This window comes from Saccopteryx bilineata, chromosome 2 (assembly GCF_036850765.1).
Source record: "Saccopteryx bilineata isolate mSacBil1 chromosome 2, mSacBil1_pri_phased_curated, whole genome shotgun sequence".
Classification (NCBI taxonomy): Eukaryota; Metazoa; Chordata; class Mammalia; order Chiroptera; family Emballonuridae; genus Saccopteryx; species Saccopteryx bilineata.
Window position 1 is genome coordinate 369,330,782 of NC_089491.1, and position 20,841 is coordinate 369,351,622.

General features: G+C 42.2%; 1 protein-coding gene, 1 long non-coding RNA gene and 1 other non-coding gene across 3 annotated transcripts; 2 read left to right on the forward strand and 1 right to left on the reverse strand.

The window, feature by feature from the left end:
• Window positions 1–855: 855 nt before the first annotated feature.
• LOC136323542 (protein SLFN14-like) lies at window positions 856–11,460 on the reverse strand. Its single transcript, XM_066255381.1, has 5 exons — window positions 11,421–11,460; window positions 8,666–9,737; window positions 6,665–6,793; window positions 5,046–5,760; window positions 856–1,723 (listed from the first exon to the last, which is right to left on the reverse strand). The coding sequence occupies exons 2-5, from the start codon at window positions 9,723–9,725 to the stop codon at window positions 883–885; spliced, it is 2,745 nt and encodes a 914-aa protein (XP_066111478.1). The 5' UTR covers window positions 9,726–9,737; window positions 11,421–11,460; the 3' UTR covers window positions 856–882.
• A 7,260-nt stretch (window positions 11,461–18,720) lies between these two features.
• Window positions 18,721–20,836, forward strand: LOC136326848 (uncharacterized). Its single transcript, XR_010729529.1, has 2 exons — window positions 18,721–19,141; window positions 20,723–20,836. It is a non-coding gene; the product is annotated as an uncharacterized lncRNA (long non-coding RNA).
• LOC136327458 (Z30 small nucleolar RNA) lies at window positions 20,497–20,593 on the forward strand. The gene has a single exon (XR_010729671.1). It is a non-coding gene; the product is annotated as a Z30 small nucleolar RNA (small nucleolar RNA).
• Window positions 20,837–20,841: the final 5 nt, after the last annotated feature.

Here is a 20,841-nt window from a genome sequence, read left to right on the forward strand (position 1 = left end):
CTCCTGTTCATGGTTGCGGGTGGCTGGAGCCAATCACAGCTGTCCTTGGGACAACATCAAATTTTTATTGGATAATGCGTAACCTACACGAGTTGTTGTATGGCTTTCACGGAATTACATTTTTAAATATGTGGCATTCATGGCTCTTTCAGCCAAAAAGTTTCCCAACCCCTGGTAAACACTGTAAGGACTCATTGACCATACATGAGCAAAGACCGCCATAAAATCAGGTCTCTATTTGAGATCACCTCTGGTTGACAGGACGAAAGCTGGATTGGACTAGGACAGTGATGGGCAATCTTTTGAGCTTGGTGTATCAAAATTCACCAAAAAAAAAAAAACAAAAAAAAACAACAACGAGCATAACTCGGGTGGTGTGTCACTTCAAGAAAAACGGCCTAACTGGAAGTCCTAAAAATAGATACTCTGTGCTGGAGTTCTGTTGTTTTGGCTACAGACCTCTGGCACAGAGTGTCTACACTACAGCAAATGTTTTATCGCCAGGTGCAGGAGCCGAGGATGAAACGTCCTTCTCAGCCTGCAGCCCCATACTTCTCTGGTATGCGGCCGCGTGTCATCGAAAATGGCTACGCGTGTCAGTGCTGACACGCGTGTCATAGGTTCGCCATCACGGGACTAGGAAAACCAGAGGCAGGGGATCAATTATAAGTCTGTTGTAATTAACAGGGAGAGATGCAGTGGACTGTGAAGAGTGACTGCAGATAGAGTGGCAGGGTCAGTCCCAAGAGATACTTCTGTGGCTCTCTGCCATACGGACTGTCATGACTTCCTCGTTTGTAACAAGTGAAAAGGAGTAGCTGCCACCTGCCTGGGAAAAGGGACCCTGCTCCTTCTGGTTTCCTGTATTGTTTGAAATAATTTTCAGAAAGCAGCCACTGTCCTCTTTTCATAAAGCAGGTAGAGGTGTTTAATCGCTCTTGAAGCAAAGTAGAGCTTATGAGTTTCCTCTGATGGGGTGCATGCTGGACTAAGCCCAAACACGATATTCCTCTCCAGGCCTGAAAACTGCTGAACGCTGTCTAAAATGATGTGACTCCCCAAAACTCCAGACGCCCGGCTGAACACAATTCCTGTTGCTCCGTGGGTCTCAATTAATGCCATTGCTTTTAGCAGCGCAAGCTCATAGCGTCCTCTGTCCTCCTCTGTCCTGCACAGGATTGCTACATCTTTGGGCAAATAGCCACTTTGGAACAGGCTGTGACATCTCTCCGCCACGTATTCTGCAACCTGCTCTATTGTCAGGTTAGTCTCTGTCGCATACACCCCAGGAAGAGCCTGAGCACACAGTGATTCCTCATAAGCAGCTTCCCTGAACAATGCCAGTGTGTCCAGGGACTTGTTGGAGAGAGGATTTTCTTTGATCCTCTTCATTTCTTGTTTCATGACCATTGCTATTTCCAGAGAACAGTGGATCCCTTTGGTGATTGTTTTACGAGGAAACTGGGCAGATGGAGGGGGAAGGCCATTGACATCAGCATGATGGACTTGGAAAGGGTCCAGGAAAAGCCAAAGAACCCCATGGTGAAGGTTTTCACTTCTGGCTCCCCTCACCTTTGAATGGGTGATACTCTTAGCCTTCATGTACCAATCACCGTACTTACTGCAGAAATTCTCAGTCTCATCCATCACTATGTGTTTAATCTTTAGGAACTCCCCTCGCATGAAGGTTTTCCGGGTTACAGCTTGGCAGGTGATTTGTTGGCTGTAAGGATGAAAGAGAGAATAGGGTTTCAGCAAACACTATGCACTCATTACTCTCTGGATTGGAACCAGAGGCTAGTTCTCATTTGGATGTTGATTCATTGATTCAGTTGTCTACTGAGTGCTACAAAACTGCTCTACTTACAAGTTACCTGACACGGAGAATATGTAATTGCAAACCCTACTCTTCAAGGTTGTTTAGTTAAATCTGCATTGAAACTTTTGAAATAAATCCAGGCAGGAGACTTTCTTAGTTCTATTAGTAGTCCATTTCTGCTACTTGACAATCCCTGAAGACAAGCTCCTTCAAAAAGTAATTGACATTTATTACTATCCTTTCTTTACTTTCTCTCTTTTTTAGAGCTAGATATCAGACACTTAGAAGCATATCATAATTTTTATATGCAAAAGATGTACAAGTGAATACAAATTTCTCCAAAGAAAATCCTATTTCCCCACCAACTTGTAGTACAAAACCAGAAGTCTCTAGATTTTGGAAAGAAAGCAGCAAGAGGTTGCTGAGTTCCAAGACATGTCAAGTAGGGTGATAAATCCACAGAGCTATGATCCTGTTCAATTTTCTTTTAAAAAAAAAAATGGTTGATTTGAGAGAGAGAGAGTGTGTGTGTGTGTATGTGAGAGAGAGAGAGAGAGACTGAGAGAGAGAGAGAGAGAGAGAGAGAAAGGGTGAAAGACAGAGAGAGAAGGAAACATTGATTTGTTGTTTTACTTAGTTGTGCATTCATCGGTTACTTTTTGTATGTGCCCCGATTGGGGATCAAACCCAGCAATCCCGGCATACTGGGAAGATGTTCTAATCAATTTAGCTACCTGGCCAGGGCCTGTTCAATTTTCCTTTACAGTATGTTTTTAGCATATCAGAGGAGGAACAAATTACAGGAGAGGAGAAAAAAACAAGTCTGATGGTTGCCTCCTCTTATTTGGCTCCAGGTAATATCACTCACGCCTACAGATTTCCTGATTTTACCCATGCGGTCCCTGGGGCTTTTTACTCCCTATGCCAGTGATGGGCAATCTTTTGAGCTTGGTGTGTCAAAATTCGCCAAAAAACCGAGCATAACTTGGGTGGTGTGTCACTTTTAGAAAAACGGCCTAACCAGAAGTCGCAGAACTACACGCTCTGTGAGGGAGTTCTGTTGTTTTGGCCTGCAGACCTCCGGCACAGAGTGTCTACACTACAGCAAATGTTTTATCCTCGGCTACTGCACCTGGCCGTGCAGGAGCCGAGGATAAAACATCCTTCTCGGCACGCGGCCCCATACTTCTCTGTCATCAAAAATGATATGTGTCATCAAAAATGGCTACACGTATCAGTGCTGACACGCGTGTCATAGGTTCGCCATCACGGCCCTATGCCTTGAATCATAACTATTCATGTTCTTCTCTCCCCATTTGGACTGTATAGACTTCTTGCAGAAAAGCACCGATTCTCAGACATTCTCTGTAACCTCCTCACTTTGGGGTTCAATAGATACTTGTTGAGTTGAATTTGCCTTTTGACTGGGGTATTTTTAAACTTACCCATAAAGCATAATAAAGAACTTAACCATACCACAATTTACAATCTTTCATAATATAGCATCTGCCTCCTTTTCAACTGTATCACCTACTATATTCCCATACCCCCCACTGCTCCAGTCAGACTGACCCTCTGATTCTCTAAGTGTCTCCGTGCCTCACACCTGCTGTCCCCTTTGCCTAAAAAGCCCTCATTATATTCACTTTCTCTACTGTCTTTGTAAGAGTGTCCCCAGTGATCTCTTTCCTAAGGAGTATTTGTTCAACATAGGTAAGCATATCTTGGCCCTGGCCTGTTGGCTCAGTGATAGAGCATCAGCCTGGTGTGTGGATGTCCTGGGTTCAATTCCCAGTCAGAGCACACAGGAGAAGTGACCATCTGCTTCTCCACTTCTCCCCCTCTCACTTCTCTCTCTCTTCTTCTTCTCCCCTCCTGCAGCCATGCTTGATTAGAGCGAGTTGGCCCTGAGCCCTGAGGATGGCTCCATGGCCTCTGCTTTAGTTGCTAAAGAAATGGCTCTGGTTACACCGAAGCAGCACCCCAGATGGGCAGAGCATTGCTCCCTAGTGGGCTTGCGGGATGGATCCTGGTTGCTCAGGGCACATGAGGGAGTCTGCCTCTGCCTCTCACTAAAAAAAAAGAAAAAAAAAAGATAAGCATATCTTTATTATCATGTTTTCACAAATATACATATTACTTATTTAACTTTTGTCCCCCTTACTATCCACCTTACTGGGCTTTGTGCATAAGTCTTTGATATGCTTTTTTCCACTAACACTAAATGTACACAGTACCTAGCATATACCTGGTGCTCTAAAAGGTTTGTTGAATAAATAAGTAAACCAAACCAAAACCAATAATTATAATGTTTGCCCTCATTCGCTAAATTACAAAAACAAAAATACCAAAAACAATTTTTTTTAAGTGGGAGGCAGGGAGGCAGAGAGGCAGACTCCTGATGCACCCTGACCAGGATCCACCTGGCAAGGCCTTTATGGGGCGATGCTCTGCCTATCTGGGCTGTGGCTCCATTGCCTGGCAAAGAGCTATTTTAGTGCCTGAGGAAAGGCCATGGAGCCATCCTCAGCACCCAGGGCCAACTTACTTGAATCATTCAAGCCATGGCTGTGGGAAGAGAAGAGAGAGAGAGAGAGAAGGTAGAGGAGGGTGGAGAAGCAGATGGTCATCCCTTCTGTGTGCCCTGACCGGTAATTGAACCCAGGACTTTCCCACACCAGGCTGATGATCTGTTGCTGAGCCAACCAATGAGGGCCCAATTTCTTTTACTAAATTGAAGCTAAAAAATTTAAATCAGAAATAAATTTGCATGTTTTCTAAAATGATTGATTCAGAACAAGTCACACAGATGAAAATATTTTATAAATAAAATCAAATGGCATTTAAATTTAAGTTTCTATCAGGTAGAATGTCTAATTAACTGAAATATCCTATGATGTTAAAGTATAAAATATCAAGCAAAATCTTTATTTAAAGCAAGATAGGTTCATTTCTACTTCTCTTAAATTTAAGGCCACAAATTGTGGAAAAAATGTTTCTAGTTATATCAGTTTAGAGTTATGCACACTTGGCTAATTTGAGATGTGGTGTCGAAGCCTGAAAGGAGCAAAGTACTCACTTATAGCTCAATTCCGTGGTCACTGGGAATGTTTGGGCTCTGGCACTTATGGCATTCCAAAATCTTTAAAAATGCAAATTATTTTTGTAATACTGTTGAAAAGACTGACTAAATATATTTACTGTGCTTAGTTACTGAAACACTTACGCCACATAATCCTTTAAGGAGTTGTGTTCACACACATAGAGGATCTCTTTTGGCTTGCAATGGAATAGTTCCCTAATTTTCTCCATGATCTTTATGGCCAGGGCTGTCTTCCTGGTTCCTGGAAAGCAGTGGATGAACAATTCTCGTGTCTCCTGAAGGCTCTCTGAAAGCAACTCACTCTGCTCTGCTATTAGCAAGTTGAAAAACTCACAGCCCAGCTGGTCACTCAGAAGAGATCTAGTGCACAGCAAGACCACCACAAGGGCCTGCAACAAGTCTTCCATTTCCTCCTCATTAGCAAGCTGGTAGGATTGGGGGTAGTGCACAGGGATTTCACAGGGTGTATAGTGTGTGTCAGACAGGTGCATCAGTCTCGGAATGACACACACTTTCCCTGTGTAACCACCAACAATTCCCAGTTTCTGCTTTAACTGAAAAGCGGTGTTTCGGGCATATGCAGGCCCTTCAGTCCCACTGGGGTGTCTTAAGATTGTATAGAGTACCGGGGGGCTGTTCACTGTTATTAGGAGAGCATCACACAGGACATTCTGCTCTTTCTTTAAGCCAACATCACTGGCCCAGCTTCTTGAAAATATCACAATCCCCTGAGAATAAGGACGGATCTGCGTCTTCATTAATTCCTCCAGTTCTTTATGATCTGAGAATAGCTTCTTACAGAGGGATTCTGGTTTAAATTGTATCTCTTCCTGTGTCACTGAAAAGTCAAGGAATAGAAGTTACTAAAGATGTACAGAAGCATTTTGTAAATATCCCTTCAACATCACAGGAAGAAATGAATCTGGCCATGGAACTTCAGGTTTCCCTGTCTGCAGAGAAAGCACCCCCGCTTCACAGGCCAGCGCTATGAAGTTCCCACTGTACGCAGCTCTCATTCAAGGGAGGGCAGTGAGGGAGGGGTCTTCACAGCTTCCTAGCACTGTCTCCTCAATCCCAACTTGTCCATTACCTTTAGGGAGTCACTTCTTCTTGTTAAGGGTGTGTGTGTGTGTGTGTGTGTGTGTAAACCTGATGCTTTGGGGGAACTAAGAACTTTCCTTCAAAACAATGATTCTTAACATGTGGCAATTTTGACCCCCTCCCTGGGCTGGGGCATATGGTAATGTCTGGAAATGTTTTGATTGTCACAGTGGGAGGGGTGCTAATGGAATCTAGAGGGTAGAGGCCAGAAATGGTGGGAAACATCCTGCAATTCCCAGGGCAGCCCCCTCAACAAAGAGTTACCTAACCCACGTGTCGTAGTGCCAAGGTTGAGAAGCTCTGCTCTCGAACCCCATGGCTCACCCTCTGCATTGGAAAGCCAAGGAACAATTCTCTTGTGGTATAGACCCAAGGAATTTAGGATAATTCCTAAACTCTTTCTAATTTAGGAAACAAAAGCCATATATGACTGGAAGCCCACAAGCACACAGAAATATTGTGTGAGATGACTGGGCAACAAGAGTTAGCCGTGTACATTATTTTAGGACTATCGTGTCTGCCAAGTCCTACATTTGCCCTTCTCTCCAAGGAGAAAAATTTGGGCTAACCGCTATCAATTCCTCTCAATGCAATTTTAGAAAAATCATTAGTCCTCTCAGCTGAAATCAAGAAAGAAATACCTGGAAAGAAACGTTGCTGTAGAAGCCCCTTGAATTCCAGGACCTTTGTGGGACACGGTGGGCCTCTGAGTGCAGATGAAGCTGGCGAAGTCAGGGGCAGGCTGTGGTCTGAGGCCACACTGGAAGGGGCTAAACAAATAAATACACGGAGAGTTGTTTCAGAGGAAAAAGTAAAAGAACTTTTTAATTGTCCTTCCTACTGTTGATATGTGATTAGCATTGTGCCTGAGCTGCTCTCACACTTTCTACGCTTCAGACGGTTCATGTGTGTTAGGAAAGGAAGTCTGAGAACTCCTTCCTGCAGGGCTGTGAATCTTCTGAGTCACTGGGTGACTCATCTTGGGTGAGTCATTTCACCACTCTCTCATGATAGGGTGGGGTGATCCCTAAGGTTCCTTCCCACTTTAATATTCTGATTCCAGGCCATTTCTAAGAGGAAACGGCTTCCAGAGGGGACGGGGTCAGAAAAAGTTAAGCACAATATATATGTAATTTTTCCACCAGGGAGAGAGAGAAAGAGAAGTGAGGAAGGGAGAGAGGGGAAAGGAGAAAGAGAGAGAAGCATCAACTCATTGTTTTGCTTAGTTGTTCCATAGTTATGCACTCATTGATTTCTTTTTGTATGTGCTCTGACCAGGGATCAAACCCACAACATTGGTGTGCCAGGATGGTGTTTATCCACTGAACCACCGGGCCAGGGCAAGCACAATATAGATTTTATTTTTTATATTGCTGTAGTTGTTTAAGTCCTCATCCAAGGCTTAGATGGAACAGAAAATGGCAGGCTCTCTGGTTTGGAGAGAGAGAGAGAGAGAGAGAGAGAGAGAGAGAGTGTGTGTGTGTGTAAACTCAAGCAAATTTAGGAGAAAAGAAAGAATAATTCAATAAAGTCACTCAAGTCCTGATCCAAACTTCTTTTATCAAATTTGGAACATATTAACCATGAAGGAAACTGATAAGCTTTGTTCAGGTTGTAAGTTCTCTACGAATTGCTTAGAAATCACCAGGAATGATTCTGAGCAAAACTGTAAGGGAAGTGAAAACACTAGAAGGATTCCTCCCTTCCCCCCCAGCATCTCCTTTTGCATCAGCTCTCCCCACTTGGTGGTGCCCCAAGCCCAGCGATTGAAGGCATTAGCTCCCAATGTTACTGAAACAATTCAAAATTGTCAGCAAGCTTCCCTTGAAAGAATTCATGAAGAGTCATTCTTAAACAGTGTTTCTCTGAAACACTATCTTTAGACTGAGACTACTGACAAATGCTTTTGACTAGGAATATCAGCCTGAAAAAATTTTTTCAACAGGCTTTTACAATGCATAAAAAGGAACTATCACTAATCCATGGCTGATGGTATACTATAACTATAAAACTATAATTATAACTATAACCTTCCCAAAGTAGACTAAATTCCAAGCATTTCTTGACTTGGAAGAGTTTGTATTTTGTTTCTTTGAACTAAAAATATTAGAATAAGTATCATGTAATGGGAGAATATTTTAAAGAAAAACAGCTTTCCTCAGAGGTAGAGCGTCGGCCTGGCGTGCGGGGGACCCGGGTTCAATTCCCGGCCAGGGCACATAGGAGAGGCGCCCATTTGCTTCTCCACCCCCACCCCCTCCTTCCTCTCTGTCTCTCTCTTCCCCTCCTGCAGCCAAGGCTCCATTGGAGCAAAGATGGCCCGGGCGCTGGGGATGGCTCCTTGGCCTCTGCCCCAGGCGCTAGAGTGGCTCTGGTCACCGCAGAGCGACGCCCCAGAGGGGCAGAGCATCACCCCCTGGTGGGCAGAGCGGTCGCCCCTGGTGGGTGTGCCGGGTGGATCCCGGTCGGGCGTATGCGGGAGTCTGTCTGACTGTCTCTCCCCGTTTCCAGCTTCAAAAAAGAAGAAGAAGAAAAAAAAAACAGCTTTCTGTTCTTTAAGTAAAATATCTGAGTAAAGATCCCCGGAAGGCAGAGAAGGCTTCCTCCCTGCTGACTGAACAATGACTTCTATCCTGCCTTACCTGGCTGCATGGCCAGCATCATGGCCACCCAGTGCTCTGCTGTCAACCTTGTGACAGAATTGTCCTTCATGATCCAGGAATCTGGGGCCTCTGTGAATACTACACAGCAGAAGGGCTCCACTTGAACCACACAGACGTAACCATATAGGACGTCTTTTTGGTATACATCCAAGATTTTGATAGTGAAATTCACCTTTGGCTTCTCACGGCAGAAGTGGAACATAGGCAACTTTTCTATGCAGTTTTCTATTTCCTTTTTTAACAAGTCAGGATTCACTTTTTCTTTCTTACATCCAAACACTTCTTTGCTCCTGTCATCTACCCCAATGATGAGATATCCTCCACGGGTGTTGGCAAATGCAGAAATGTAATGAGGCAGCATTTCTTTAATCCTAGGGACAATCTTCTTGGTAGTGAACCTTTTAAGCTCAACATGTGTTGACTCGGTAAAGTTGAGTTTCTCTTTATACATGAGTTTGTCCTTTTTAAGAAATTCCGAGGCAGACGTCCTCATATCTTCCTCTTCCTGAATGTTTCTGTCGAGAACTTTCTCAGAATGCAGCTCCTTCACCCTCGGTCTTCCTCTTTGGGCTTTAAACTGCTTTTGTCTGAGAAGTTCCAGGGCGCTGGTTGCACTCAGGTTTATAGCGGAAGTCACATCTCTCTGATATAAATTGGAACGCAAGCTGCAAATCCTTAGGGGGAGGCTGAAAACATCTGGACTCCACAACTTCACAAAAATCAGGAGATTGTGCCCCTGCTGCATATAGTCAAGGTATTTCTGTGAACCCGAAGGAAGGAGCTTTTGAAAAGAAGTTTCCAGATCCTGTCCCAGCCCATGGCATCGATAACTATAGGTTTTATCATCAATCTTTGCTTTGATCACACCCCCTCCAGAATTTAACAGTGCACATGTAGCTTGGATGATTTTAGAATTCTCAGTTCTTTTCAAATAGTTATTGGTCATCTTCTTCCTGTTCTCTTCTCCAAAAGTCACTGTGCCCACTTCCACGATTATCTCAGGATAGAGCATTTCCGTATTGGTCTGGAGACCATCCATCTTAGCAACCCTCTGTGCTCAAAACAATAATAGAAAGTGGTTCCAATAAATAAGCAGGGCAGAAATATTGTTTTTATATTAACAAGAATTCCAGAGGTTACAATCTTTTCTTCAGGGCTATTAATTATTGGACATACATTTTAACAGTGCAATGGTCTTTGATATCACTGTTTTCTAACAACTTCATCAAGACCCTTAGGCTTTCCAGCATGAATGGGTGTAGTTAAAGGTAAATCCTTAATATTTTGCCATAATGAAAAGCTTATAGTGCTAAAAATTTTAGCCACTTTTTATTTAAAATCAGTAAGTTCTATCAGTGAGCCCAGATATTATAAAAGTCATGGGTTAAAAAAAAGGCACAGAAGTTGGTACAGAAGCCAAGGTATGTTATTAGAGAATAGGCAGAATTAGAAATCAGAAGATGTTCCTATTTAAAATTCAAAGAGGGAAGGAAGAGGGTAATAGAAAACTAAGGTAGTACAGTTTGATAGTGTATGTGATGTAGATATCTTACTATAAAAACAAGCTTAAAATCTGGTATTCTTTATGTGCTATTTTGTACATTTTTAAAAACTGTATTCTACTCCTAAAAGACTGTCACTTGATCCCAAATGCAGAATTCTTTTTATCTCTTCAAACGCTCTTCTAACAGTACATTTCTTCTTCTACAGTGTGACATAGGAGCAGGTGTTTTTCTGCCCTCCTAATAGTTCTGCCCTGTGATGTGGGAACTTCTAGGACTTGGAAATGAATACGAGCCTTTGGGATATAGTCATTAAACTACAGACAATCTCCTTTTGCTTCATAGGTCATAGAATAGCCATCTAAATTGAAATTAGGGCCCTGAAGCAAATATTTCAGATGTAGCTCCCTTAGCTTTTGCTAACAGCAAAATAAAATGTACACTAACCCAAATAAAAATTCTTCCTCTAGAAGAAGAGAACCCATTTCTTCTGTGTAATCTTTGCAAAGCAGAGGCCATGTGGATGTTGTTTGTACCCACCAAGAGGGAAAAAGCAGGCATTCAGTAGGGACATATACCCTCCTCTGCCATAATTTGTTCTTGGTTGCCTTCCCACTTATGCTAGGTGAACCAGAATCAACACGATGAATTTTATTTTCATATGTGAGCATCTCCTATAGGTAAATATAAATATCTGGTTCTTTAGAGAAACTTCTGGTTAATATTCTATTCATATCATAAAACCATGAAGTGTTGGGACTTTAATGATCTTTAGATCCAAACATCCATTTGATTCATAAATCCTCTGTATAATATTCTCAACTCCCAACAAATTGCTTTCCAGCAACTGCTTGAATAGCTCCAGTGGTGAGTTATTAATTACCTATCAAATTAGTCCTTTCTATTTTCTGACAAGTCCTCATTTTCAACAGTAACTTGTCTCCCTATAATTTCCACCTGCTGGGAGTCACAGGACAAATCTGCTTTTGAACTAGCAGACCTGTATTATCATGACTCCCAGTGCTGATAACAACAGTGGTAAATACAATGGTTTCTGAGATTCCAGCTCCATATAAATAGCCTTTCCACTTTCCCCAAAATTTCTCACTCATTTTCCTTTACAGGTTTCTCCTTAGCTACTATTTTACCAAGTACTTCATGCCCTCAGACATAAACTATACTTATGATAAGATGAATGAGGTTTTTAAAATTAAAACAATTTTTTTTTTTACCTGATACTCTTGCTTCCCCTCTTGCTGTTTCAGTTCCACATCTGGCTTTGGTCTGAATGTTTGCTTTCTGTTGCAGTCCCTGTTGCCCTTTGATATCAGCCTGGGAGGAGAAGGAACTCCCCCAGTCTTCATAACATTGACCCTCTGAGGAAGGCTGATAAGGACTCAAGAAAAGCCTATGACAGGGCAGATTAGCAGGCTGGGGTCTGACTTCTGGGAGTGAATTGGGTAATAATGAGAAGGTTCAGAATTTTTTTCAAGTGAGGGGCCAAAGCTAAACTTCCCACCTCTGTGGGACTGGACATCATTTCCATACATCCTATAAGTACCTCCTTTCTTGGTTAATTTCATTTCAAAGCTCTACCTTCATTTTAAATTAAGCTGCTCTATACATATGCATTATGAGCAATATTAACCTATTCCATTACCTTCTGAATTGATTGTTTCATTATATTTACTTTTATTCTCTTTTTTCTATTCTGCCTTTTTGTTGGGCATAAGACCTAACCTTGGAAAATGATCTCTGATGAAGCTGACTGTCCGGGTGAGAAGACTACAGATGGTTTTCACTTAATTCCCCCCCCCCCTCTTTTCCAAGTTGAAGGGAGGGGAGATAGAGAGACAGATTACTGCATGTTCCCAGACTGGGATCCAACCGGTGACTCTAGTCTGGGGCCAATGCTCTGCCCATCTGGGCTATGCTTGCAATTGAGCTATTTTTAGTGCCTGAGGCAGAGGCTCCATCAAGCCATCCTCAGCGCCCAGGCTGATGTGCTCGGACCAATCGAACCATAGCTGTGAGAGAGGAAGAGAGAGAGAGAGAGAGAAGGGGAGGGGAAGGGGTGGAGAGCAGATTGTCGCTTCTCCTGTGTTCCCTGACTGGAATTGAACCTGAGACATCCACACGCTAGGCTGACACTGTACCACTGAGCCAACCAGCCAAGGTCTAATTTTCTTTTTCTTTAAAAAAAAAAACTTTTTTGTATTTATTAAATGGTCTACAATGAACATGAATTGTTTTATATTTAAAAAATAAATAAACAAATGAGAGACAGTTATCTCATTTGGAAATGCTGGTTAAATTAGATAAAGCTTTTTAAAGTAGGCTATAATGGCCACCACTTATTATTGCTACTAATCTGTTAATGTTACTTTATAAGTAAAAAGGGCCTTTGCAGATGTGATTAAGTGAGAATTTTGGGGTGGGAAGATTATCCTGGATTATCTATCTGGAGAGAAACTTAGAGAGAGAGAGAAAAATAAATAAACCATCGATTTTGTTGTTCCACTTATTTATGCATTCATTAGTTGATTCTTCTTCTTCTTTTTTAATAGACAGAGAGAGGTATAGATAGGGACAGACAGACAGGAACAGAGAGAGATGAGAAGCATCATCAGTTTTTTGTTGTGACACCTTAGTTGTTCATTGATTGCTTTCTCATATGTGCCTTGACCGTGGGCCTTCAGCAGACCGAGTAACCCCCTGCTGAAGCCAACAACCTTGGGTCCAAGCTGGTGAGCTTCGCTCAAACCAGATGAGCCCGCACTCAAGCTGGTGACCTCGGAATCTCAAACTTGGGTCCTCTGCATCCCAGTCCGACGCTCTATCCACTGCGCAACCGCCTGGTCAGGCCATTAGTTGATTCTTGTGTGTGCCCAGACTGGGGATTGAACCCACAGCCTTCACTTGTGGTGATGATGCTCTAATCAACTAAGCTATCTGGCCAGGGCAAAATGATATTCCTAAATGGGTTTCTGGAGATCCTTAAGTTTTTATTTATTTAAATTAACTGAGATGACTCTTTCTATGAAGTTCTGCTTTGCTGGCATTACCCTTTGTACATGGTGGCTAAATAGAGTTTCAGGATAGGAGGTAGAATGGATACTGTAATGTGTAATTGGCACAGCAACACCATTAACTCCAAAAGCATGCCCTCAGCTTCAACTTTAACCTATTTTCATTAATTCACTTCCAAATCCAGTCTCACCTTTAGTTCTACCACTGACCTTAATTCCCAGCTTCATTCTCACTTTCAAATTCCTCTGATATTAAATGACTTAAAGAAAGATAAAAATGCCCATCATTTACTGGACATGTGCATGTGGGTACAAAGGACCATGCTGGGAACTTTAACACTGAAAAGAAATTGAGATTGGATGGCCAGTAAATGGAAGCGCTGGAGTTCAAAGCTGGATTTGTTTAACACAAATATTCCTACTCTTTTCACTGCCTTTTAAATTTTGGATTCAGCCTTTCAATTTTTTGAGTCTTCCAAATCAGAAATCTCTAAGTATCTCCCCTTTTTCTTCCAGGTCAACAGGAAGAACATTATTCGGGCAGGGAACCAGGAAGCAGATTGTTTCCTTCTTACACTTCTTCAATGAATTATAAGGAACCATACCAGGAGGAGGAGGGATAATGTGAAAGATGAGCAAAGAGAGTTTCTCTTCCCTTCTCAGAGTTCCTTAGTTAAGTCCCCTGGCTATAAATAGCTATTTATATATAGCTATATATATAGTTATATATAGTTTATATATATACATATATATAGTTATATATAGTTTATATATATACAAATATATATATATATATATATATATATATATATATATATATATATATATATATATAGTTAGGTTATCACACTAGGGAGGATCTCACATCTGGTTCTGTTCCCTCAAAGCAAATGTCCACGGTACAATGTAACTTAGCCTGGACAGTGCTTTTTCCTAGGTTTTGGGAAAGTGATCTGGCCATTCTGTTGACAACTGGCAAAAAACTGGATCCCCCAATTTATTTAAGATATATTTATTAACTAAGAATTTCAGTTTATCAGCAGACATAGTTACAGCACAACCTTTGTGCTCACTAGGTGCAAACTGACAAATATCAACCTCAATTCATTCACAGAGATAATTCGGAGACTACAGAGAATATAGTGACCAAGAACAATAATGCAAATTCTACCATGCCACATGCCACACTACCTAACTCTGGATAAGTCTCCTAACTTTCAAAGGTGTTGAAACCATAGCTCAAACACTTTATAGTTTTGAGATATTGTTTAAACTAATCTAAGCCTCATATTCCTTCTGTGTGTTGGAGATAATGATAGTGCCTTCTCCATGCAGTTCTTGTGAGAGCTTTGAATGTTGCCTGGCATATATGTCAGCTTTTCATTTAATAATCAATTAATAAGCACTTACTGTTCTAGAAACCTGGTGCTATGCTCTGGGGCCATATGTCAAAATAAAAACTGTCATTTAGTGACTGTCTTCTTTGGGCTGGATATGAAATCTTTTTTTTTTTTAATGAGAGGAGGGGAGACATAGAGATAGACTTCTGCATATGCCCCGACTGGGATTCAGCCAGCAATCCCCCTACTGGGAATGCTCTGCCCATCTAGGGATGTTGCTCAGCAACCCAGCTATTTTTAGGGCCTGAGTTGGAGGCTCCAGAAAGCCAGCCTCAGTGCCAATGACCAATTCACTTGAACCAATTGAGCCATGGATACAAGAGGGGAAGAGAGAGAAAAAGAGAGAGAGAGAAGAGGAAGGGGAAGGGAGGAGAAGCAGATGGTCACTTCTCCTGTGTACCCTGATGGGCATTGAACCTGGGACATCTACATGCTGGACTGATGTTCTACCACTGAGCCAACAAGCCAGGGCAGGATGTGCAACTTAAAAAAAAATAAAATTATATATATATAGATAGATAGATATAGATGAATGGTCATAAAACTTTATTTGTATTGCCAACCCCAAAACAATATTAGAAACAACTCATATGTCCAACATAAGAATTTTTGAACAAATTGTGGTATTCCAAAAGGTTCTAAAAAAAAAGAAAGGAGGCATGGTGTGGTGATAATAAGCAAATGTTCCTAGAGGCTTCCTTAACTATTCATAAACTTCAAACCAGATTTATGGGTGAGGAGAGAAGCAACTCTCAAAAGCCTAATTACAAATCATTTCTGAATGTCCACACTGAAATCTGCAGTTTAATTTTTTTCCAATTACATTCAATATTATTTTGTATTGGTTTCAGGTATACCATAGTGGTTAGACAGTCATATACTTTACAAAGTGTTCCCTCTGGTATTTTCAGTACCCAACTGGCAGCATACATAATTATTACACTATTATTGACTATATTTCCTATGTTGTACTTTACATTCCCATGACTATTTCATAACTTTACCTTATGTGCTCAGTCCCCCAATCCTCCTCCCCACTGACAGTCATCAGGTTGTTGCTTGTATCGATGAGTGTTTCTGTTTTGTTTGTTCGTTTATACTGTTCTTTAGATTCCACACATGGCTGAAATCATATGGTATTTATCTTCCTCTGACTTATTTCACTTGGCATAATTCCCTCTGTTCATACATGCTGTTGCAAATGGCAAGATTTCATTATTTTATGGCCATTTATTATTATTATTATTTTCTTCTTCTGCTTAAAGACAACTCTTTAACATTCCTTGTAATACTGGTTTGGTGGTGATGAACTCCTTTAGCTTTTCTTGTTTTGTAAGCTCTTAATCTGTCCTTCGATTATAAATGATACCTTTGCTGGGTAAATAATCTTGGTTGTACCAGATGGGCAACTATAATTACCTCGTGTTGTCCTCGTAACAGGTTGTAATAAGACATACATTATTTTTACCATCTTATAAATTAAGAAACTGATTTCAGGGAAGTAAAGATTGGGGTTACACACCTAGTAAGTAGCAGAGCTTTGATTTGAACCCCTGTCTACCTGATTACAATTTACTATCATTCTGCCCTGTATCCTTTCTGTTAGTTAGAATAATGATACATGTCCTGTTTACAATCTATAGAGGATAAGCATATATCAAACAACTCAATGTAATACAACATATACAATAACATCAGCCTGCATTTTATGTATAGGCATTGTTGTCAATCAATTCATCTAACAGCTCTGTGAAGTTGGTACTGTTACTCCTTTTTTACATATGGGAAAACTGAGTATAATGCTTACAAATATAGTCATAACCATGATCACTACTCTCAAGTGCCACTCTGAAGAAATATATATGAACAGTGCACTCAACTGGCCTGACCTGTGGTGGCACAGTAGACAAAATGTCAACCTGGAATGTTGAGGTCGCTGGTTTGAAACTCTGAGCCTGCCCAGTCAAGGCACATATGAGAAACAACTATGAGTTGATTCTTCCTGTTCTTACCCCGTCCCCCACCCCTCAGACACACATTTTCTCTCTCTCCTCTAAAATCAATAAATACAATTAAATTTTTTTAAATTTAATTTTAGGGCCCTGGCCGGTTGGCTCAGTGGCGTGCAGGAGTCCCGGGTTCGATTCCCGGCCAGGGCACACAGGAGAGGCGTCCATCTGCTTCTCCACACCTCCCCTCTCCTTCCTCTCTGTCTCTCTCTTCCCCTCCCGCAGCTGAGGCTCCATTGGAGCAAAGATGGCCCGGGCGCTGAGGATGGCTCCGTGGCCTCTGCCTCAGACGCTAGAATGGCTCTGGATGCAACAGAGTGACGCCCCAGAGGGGCAGAGCATCACCTCCTGGTGGGCATGCTGAGTGGATCCCGGTCGGGCACATGTGGGAGTCTGTCTGACTGCCTTCCCGTTTCCAGCTTCAGAAAAATGCAAAAAAAAAAAAAAAAAAAAAGAATTTAATTTTAGAGAGACAGAAACATCGATCTATTCCTGTATGTGCCCTGACTTGGGATCAAACCGACAACCTTTGTATATTGGGATGATGCTCCAATCAACAGAACTATCCAGCCAGGGCAATAAATACAATCTTTAAAGAAACAAAAAACACACATATGCATGACTGGGCTCCAAAGCCAGAATATCTGACTCAGTAAGTCTGGGTTTTGGGTTTTGACCCAGACTGTGTGTGTGTGTGTGTGTGTGTGTGTGTGTGTTTTGTTTTTAAAATTTTATTTTTCTGAAGTGAGAAGGGAGGAGGCGGAGAGACAGACTCCCACAAGCGCCCAAAGGGGATCCACCTAGCATGCCCACCAGGGAGCGACGCTTTCCCCCATCCCCAGCCTTGCTCTGTTGCAGTCAGAGCTGTTTTAGCGCCTGAGGCTGGGGCCATGGAGCCATCCTTAGCACCAGGGCCAACTTTGCACCAATGGAGCTTTGGTTGCGGAAGGGGAAGAGAGAGCCAGAGAGAAAAGAGAAGGGAAGGATGGGGAAGCAAATGGGCGCTTCTCCTGTGTGCCCTGGCCGGAATCGAATCTGGGACTTCCACTCGACCGGCTGAGGCTCTACTGTTGAGCCAACCAGCCAGGGCCTTTGATGGTTTGTTTCTATGCTGGAGGACATCTCTATTAAGTTTCTAACTCAATATATATATATATATATATATATATATATATATATATATATATATATATATATATATATTTTTTTTTTTTTTTAATTTTATTTATTCATTTTAGAGAGGAGAGACAGAGAGGAGAGAGAGACAGAGGGAGAGAGAAGGGGGGAGGAGCTAGAAGCATCAACTCCCATATGTGCCTTGACCAGGCAAGCCCAGGGTTTCGAACCGGCAACCTCAGCATTTCCAGGTCGACGCTTTATCCACTGCGCCACCACAGGTCAGGCTCTAACTCAATTTTTGAGGAACACTACACGTTTCAACTTTACCTAAATTTAGTCACCTCTCCCTTGTTTTCTCGTTTAATTCAGTAATTAAATTATTCCCTTTCCCAGAATCTCCTAATTCTCAAACCCTACTCGTCATTCAATACGCAGATCAAGTGCCACCTCTTCCAGGAGGCCTTTCCTGATCTCCTCATACTTCTTTGATATTTAGCTGCACTTTTCTTGTGGCACCTCTTGCTTATTCAGGAAGCCTCCAAGAGCAAGACTAGCCAATCAGTCCCCCCGCCCCCCCGGACGGAGAGGGACACATTCATCTTAAGTTCATCACAACCCCTAGCCCTTACGCGAGAATCGGACAAGTGCAATAAACAATATTGGATCACTCATCAATACTTCTTCCCCTAAACGCACAACTGCCCCAGATGCCCTTTTCCAGTTGTGAAACAAGGCACTGACAAAAACCACTCGGGATAACAGTAGTCCTGAGGTCCGAGGGAGGGCGGCAACTGCTCTAAGGCTACAAAAACGACAGCCCTAACCCTAAAAGAAGCGATGGAAAAGGAGGTCCCGCCCTGCCGCCCGCTCCACCCATGACATTCGCCCCGCCCTCCGATTGGCTGCTCCTTGCACCAGCCCAGCGGCTAGCTGCGACCCACGTGACCCCGTGGCCGCCGCGGGATTGGTTGTTCCGGGAAAGCCGCACTGAGTCGTGGAACGCCGCCGGGGCCTCGAGGCTGAGGGGAACCGATTTCCTAGGGACCGTAAGGGTGGGAATCGGCTCCATCCCAGGCCTGGGCAAGCCTCCTGAAAGTAGGGTGTAGGAGCTTTAGTTTAGGAGTTCCGAAAGAGGGCTTAGGACTCCGGCCTTGGTTATTGGTGTGAGCCCTGGCTCCGGCCTTAATCGTGTTTCCCTGCAAAGACGGCTTTTCTCAGTCTTTCTTGAAATTGGTAAGGCTTGGACCATATTATTTATTTTTGATGGTCCACTGTGTGTAAGCACGGGTTGTCCTGCGCAGGGCGCCCTGCCGAGCGTCCTGAGGTAGAAGCTGAGGAAGGAGGGTTTAGAGATGCTTGAGCAATCAGTGGTCCTTACCTACATGAAACGTTGGAGGTAAGTTGGTTTTATAAATTGTGCTGATGCTTTTGGATTCTAGGATTTTAGGATTTAGTAGGGAAGGCCGTGCACTGAGTTAAACGCTCATTCATTGAGTCTCCTCCTCTGCCCCATTCTGAGTGTAATGGATGCAGAGGCCAGGAAGACACAGTCCTGATTCTTTAGGAACTGTGATGGGACAGACTGGGAGGTGGGGGACGTGAATAATTAGCGTGTGATGCGTGCTGCAGTGGGAAAACGTGCTGTGGGAGTCAGAGGAGGGGCTGACAGAGGGGGCTAGGAACCACTTAACAGAGCAGGTGACGTTTGAGTAAGGTTTTCAAAATATAGTTAGGCTTCCCTCAATAAACCATAATTAGTTTTCCAGATTGAAAGGGGTCGGGAAGGCATTTCAGATGGAGCAAAGTGTACTAAGGAAGAAAATTAGAAAAGTGTGCTTGTGTGATAAGATGAAGGCCAAGCATAACCCCTGTAAAGCAGGCCCTTTGTTAGTTTCCCCCTCTTTATGGAGCTCAGCTGCTAAATGGCAAACGCAAGACCAACAATTGTCAGTTTTATGGGCTATCAACCTATTGGCATTTACAGATGGCTGAAGGAAACATGGTGTCTCCAGAATTTTTAGATACTGACAATACCATGCTGAAAGGCTGGGAAGGTATTGTGATCCTAGTACTTTTCCATGTCAGCATTTGTATATCACCAGGTGCCATTTAGAATAAATCAATGCAGTCAGCAATTTCATTCAGAAATTAATCATTCAGGTTGTGAATTACCCAGGCTTTACCTTGCTTCCTTTATCTTGCTCATGCCCTGGAGGAAAATGTAATTAAACCTTATATTTAGCCGATAGTGGAAATATATAAATCTGGAATCAGACCTCAGTTCTCTTTACAATCCTGCTGTTAATTTGCTATAGACCTTTGGCAAATAATGGCCTCTCTGGGTCTTGGACTCTTAAGATACAAGATTCTGGTATAAAAAATTTATGATTACCTTTTATCTTTGTGTGCAGCAGAATTGTAAATCAAAACATATATTAAATGAACCGGAGTTTACTTTAGAAAGGAATTTAGTAGAAAATCTTTTCTAAAGCTTTTGCTTTAGAACTACAGTCGACTATAAATTTCTTCATAGGCATCCCTGAGATTTTATCATGAATGGTGTTTGGGCTAATTAAAAAAAAAATTTTTTTTAAAACCAAAGTATAGTGGAAGATAAAATATTTATTGGAAGCCCATGGTTGCAGCTTAAACTTATATAAAAAGAAACCTTTATTTTTTTCATAGGTAAACCTAAGTTTTTTGGGAAGTGAATATACTCTCTTAGATAATATGAGGAGGTGAATTGCAATGATGCGATGATGAGTGAAGTCTAGTCTGACCTGGTACTGCCATTGCTTCAGTGTTGGCTTTGACCAGGGTATGATCACTTAATCTTCTCTCTGAGCTGATTGTAGTTGTGGTTTTCCCACATTGTTACATTCTAGTCTCTTTGAATGCTGGATTTATTAAGTATGTGAGTGTTTCTTTGATATTCCTTTGAATTTTACTGATGATACTTTTATGTTTTCCTTCTTAGACTGAGGTGAAAGATCTGGCTCTGATAGCTTCATGGAGTACTACGTTATTTCAATCCTGAATCTGGTTCAGTTCCTTGTTGACTTACTATATTAAAAATGTTTCTTAAAATTAACTGCG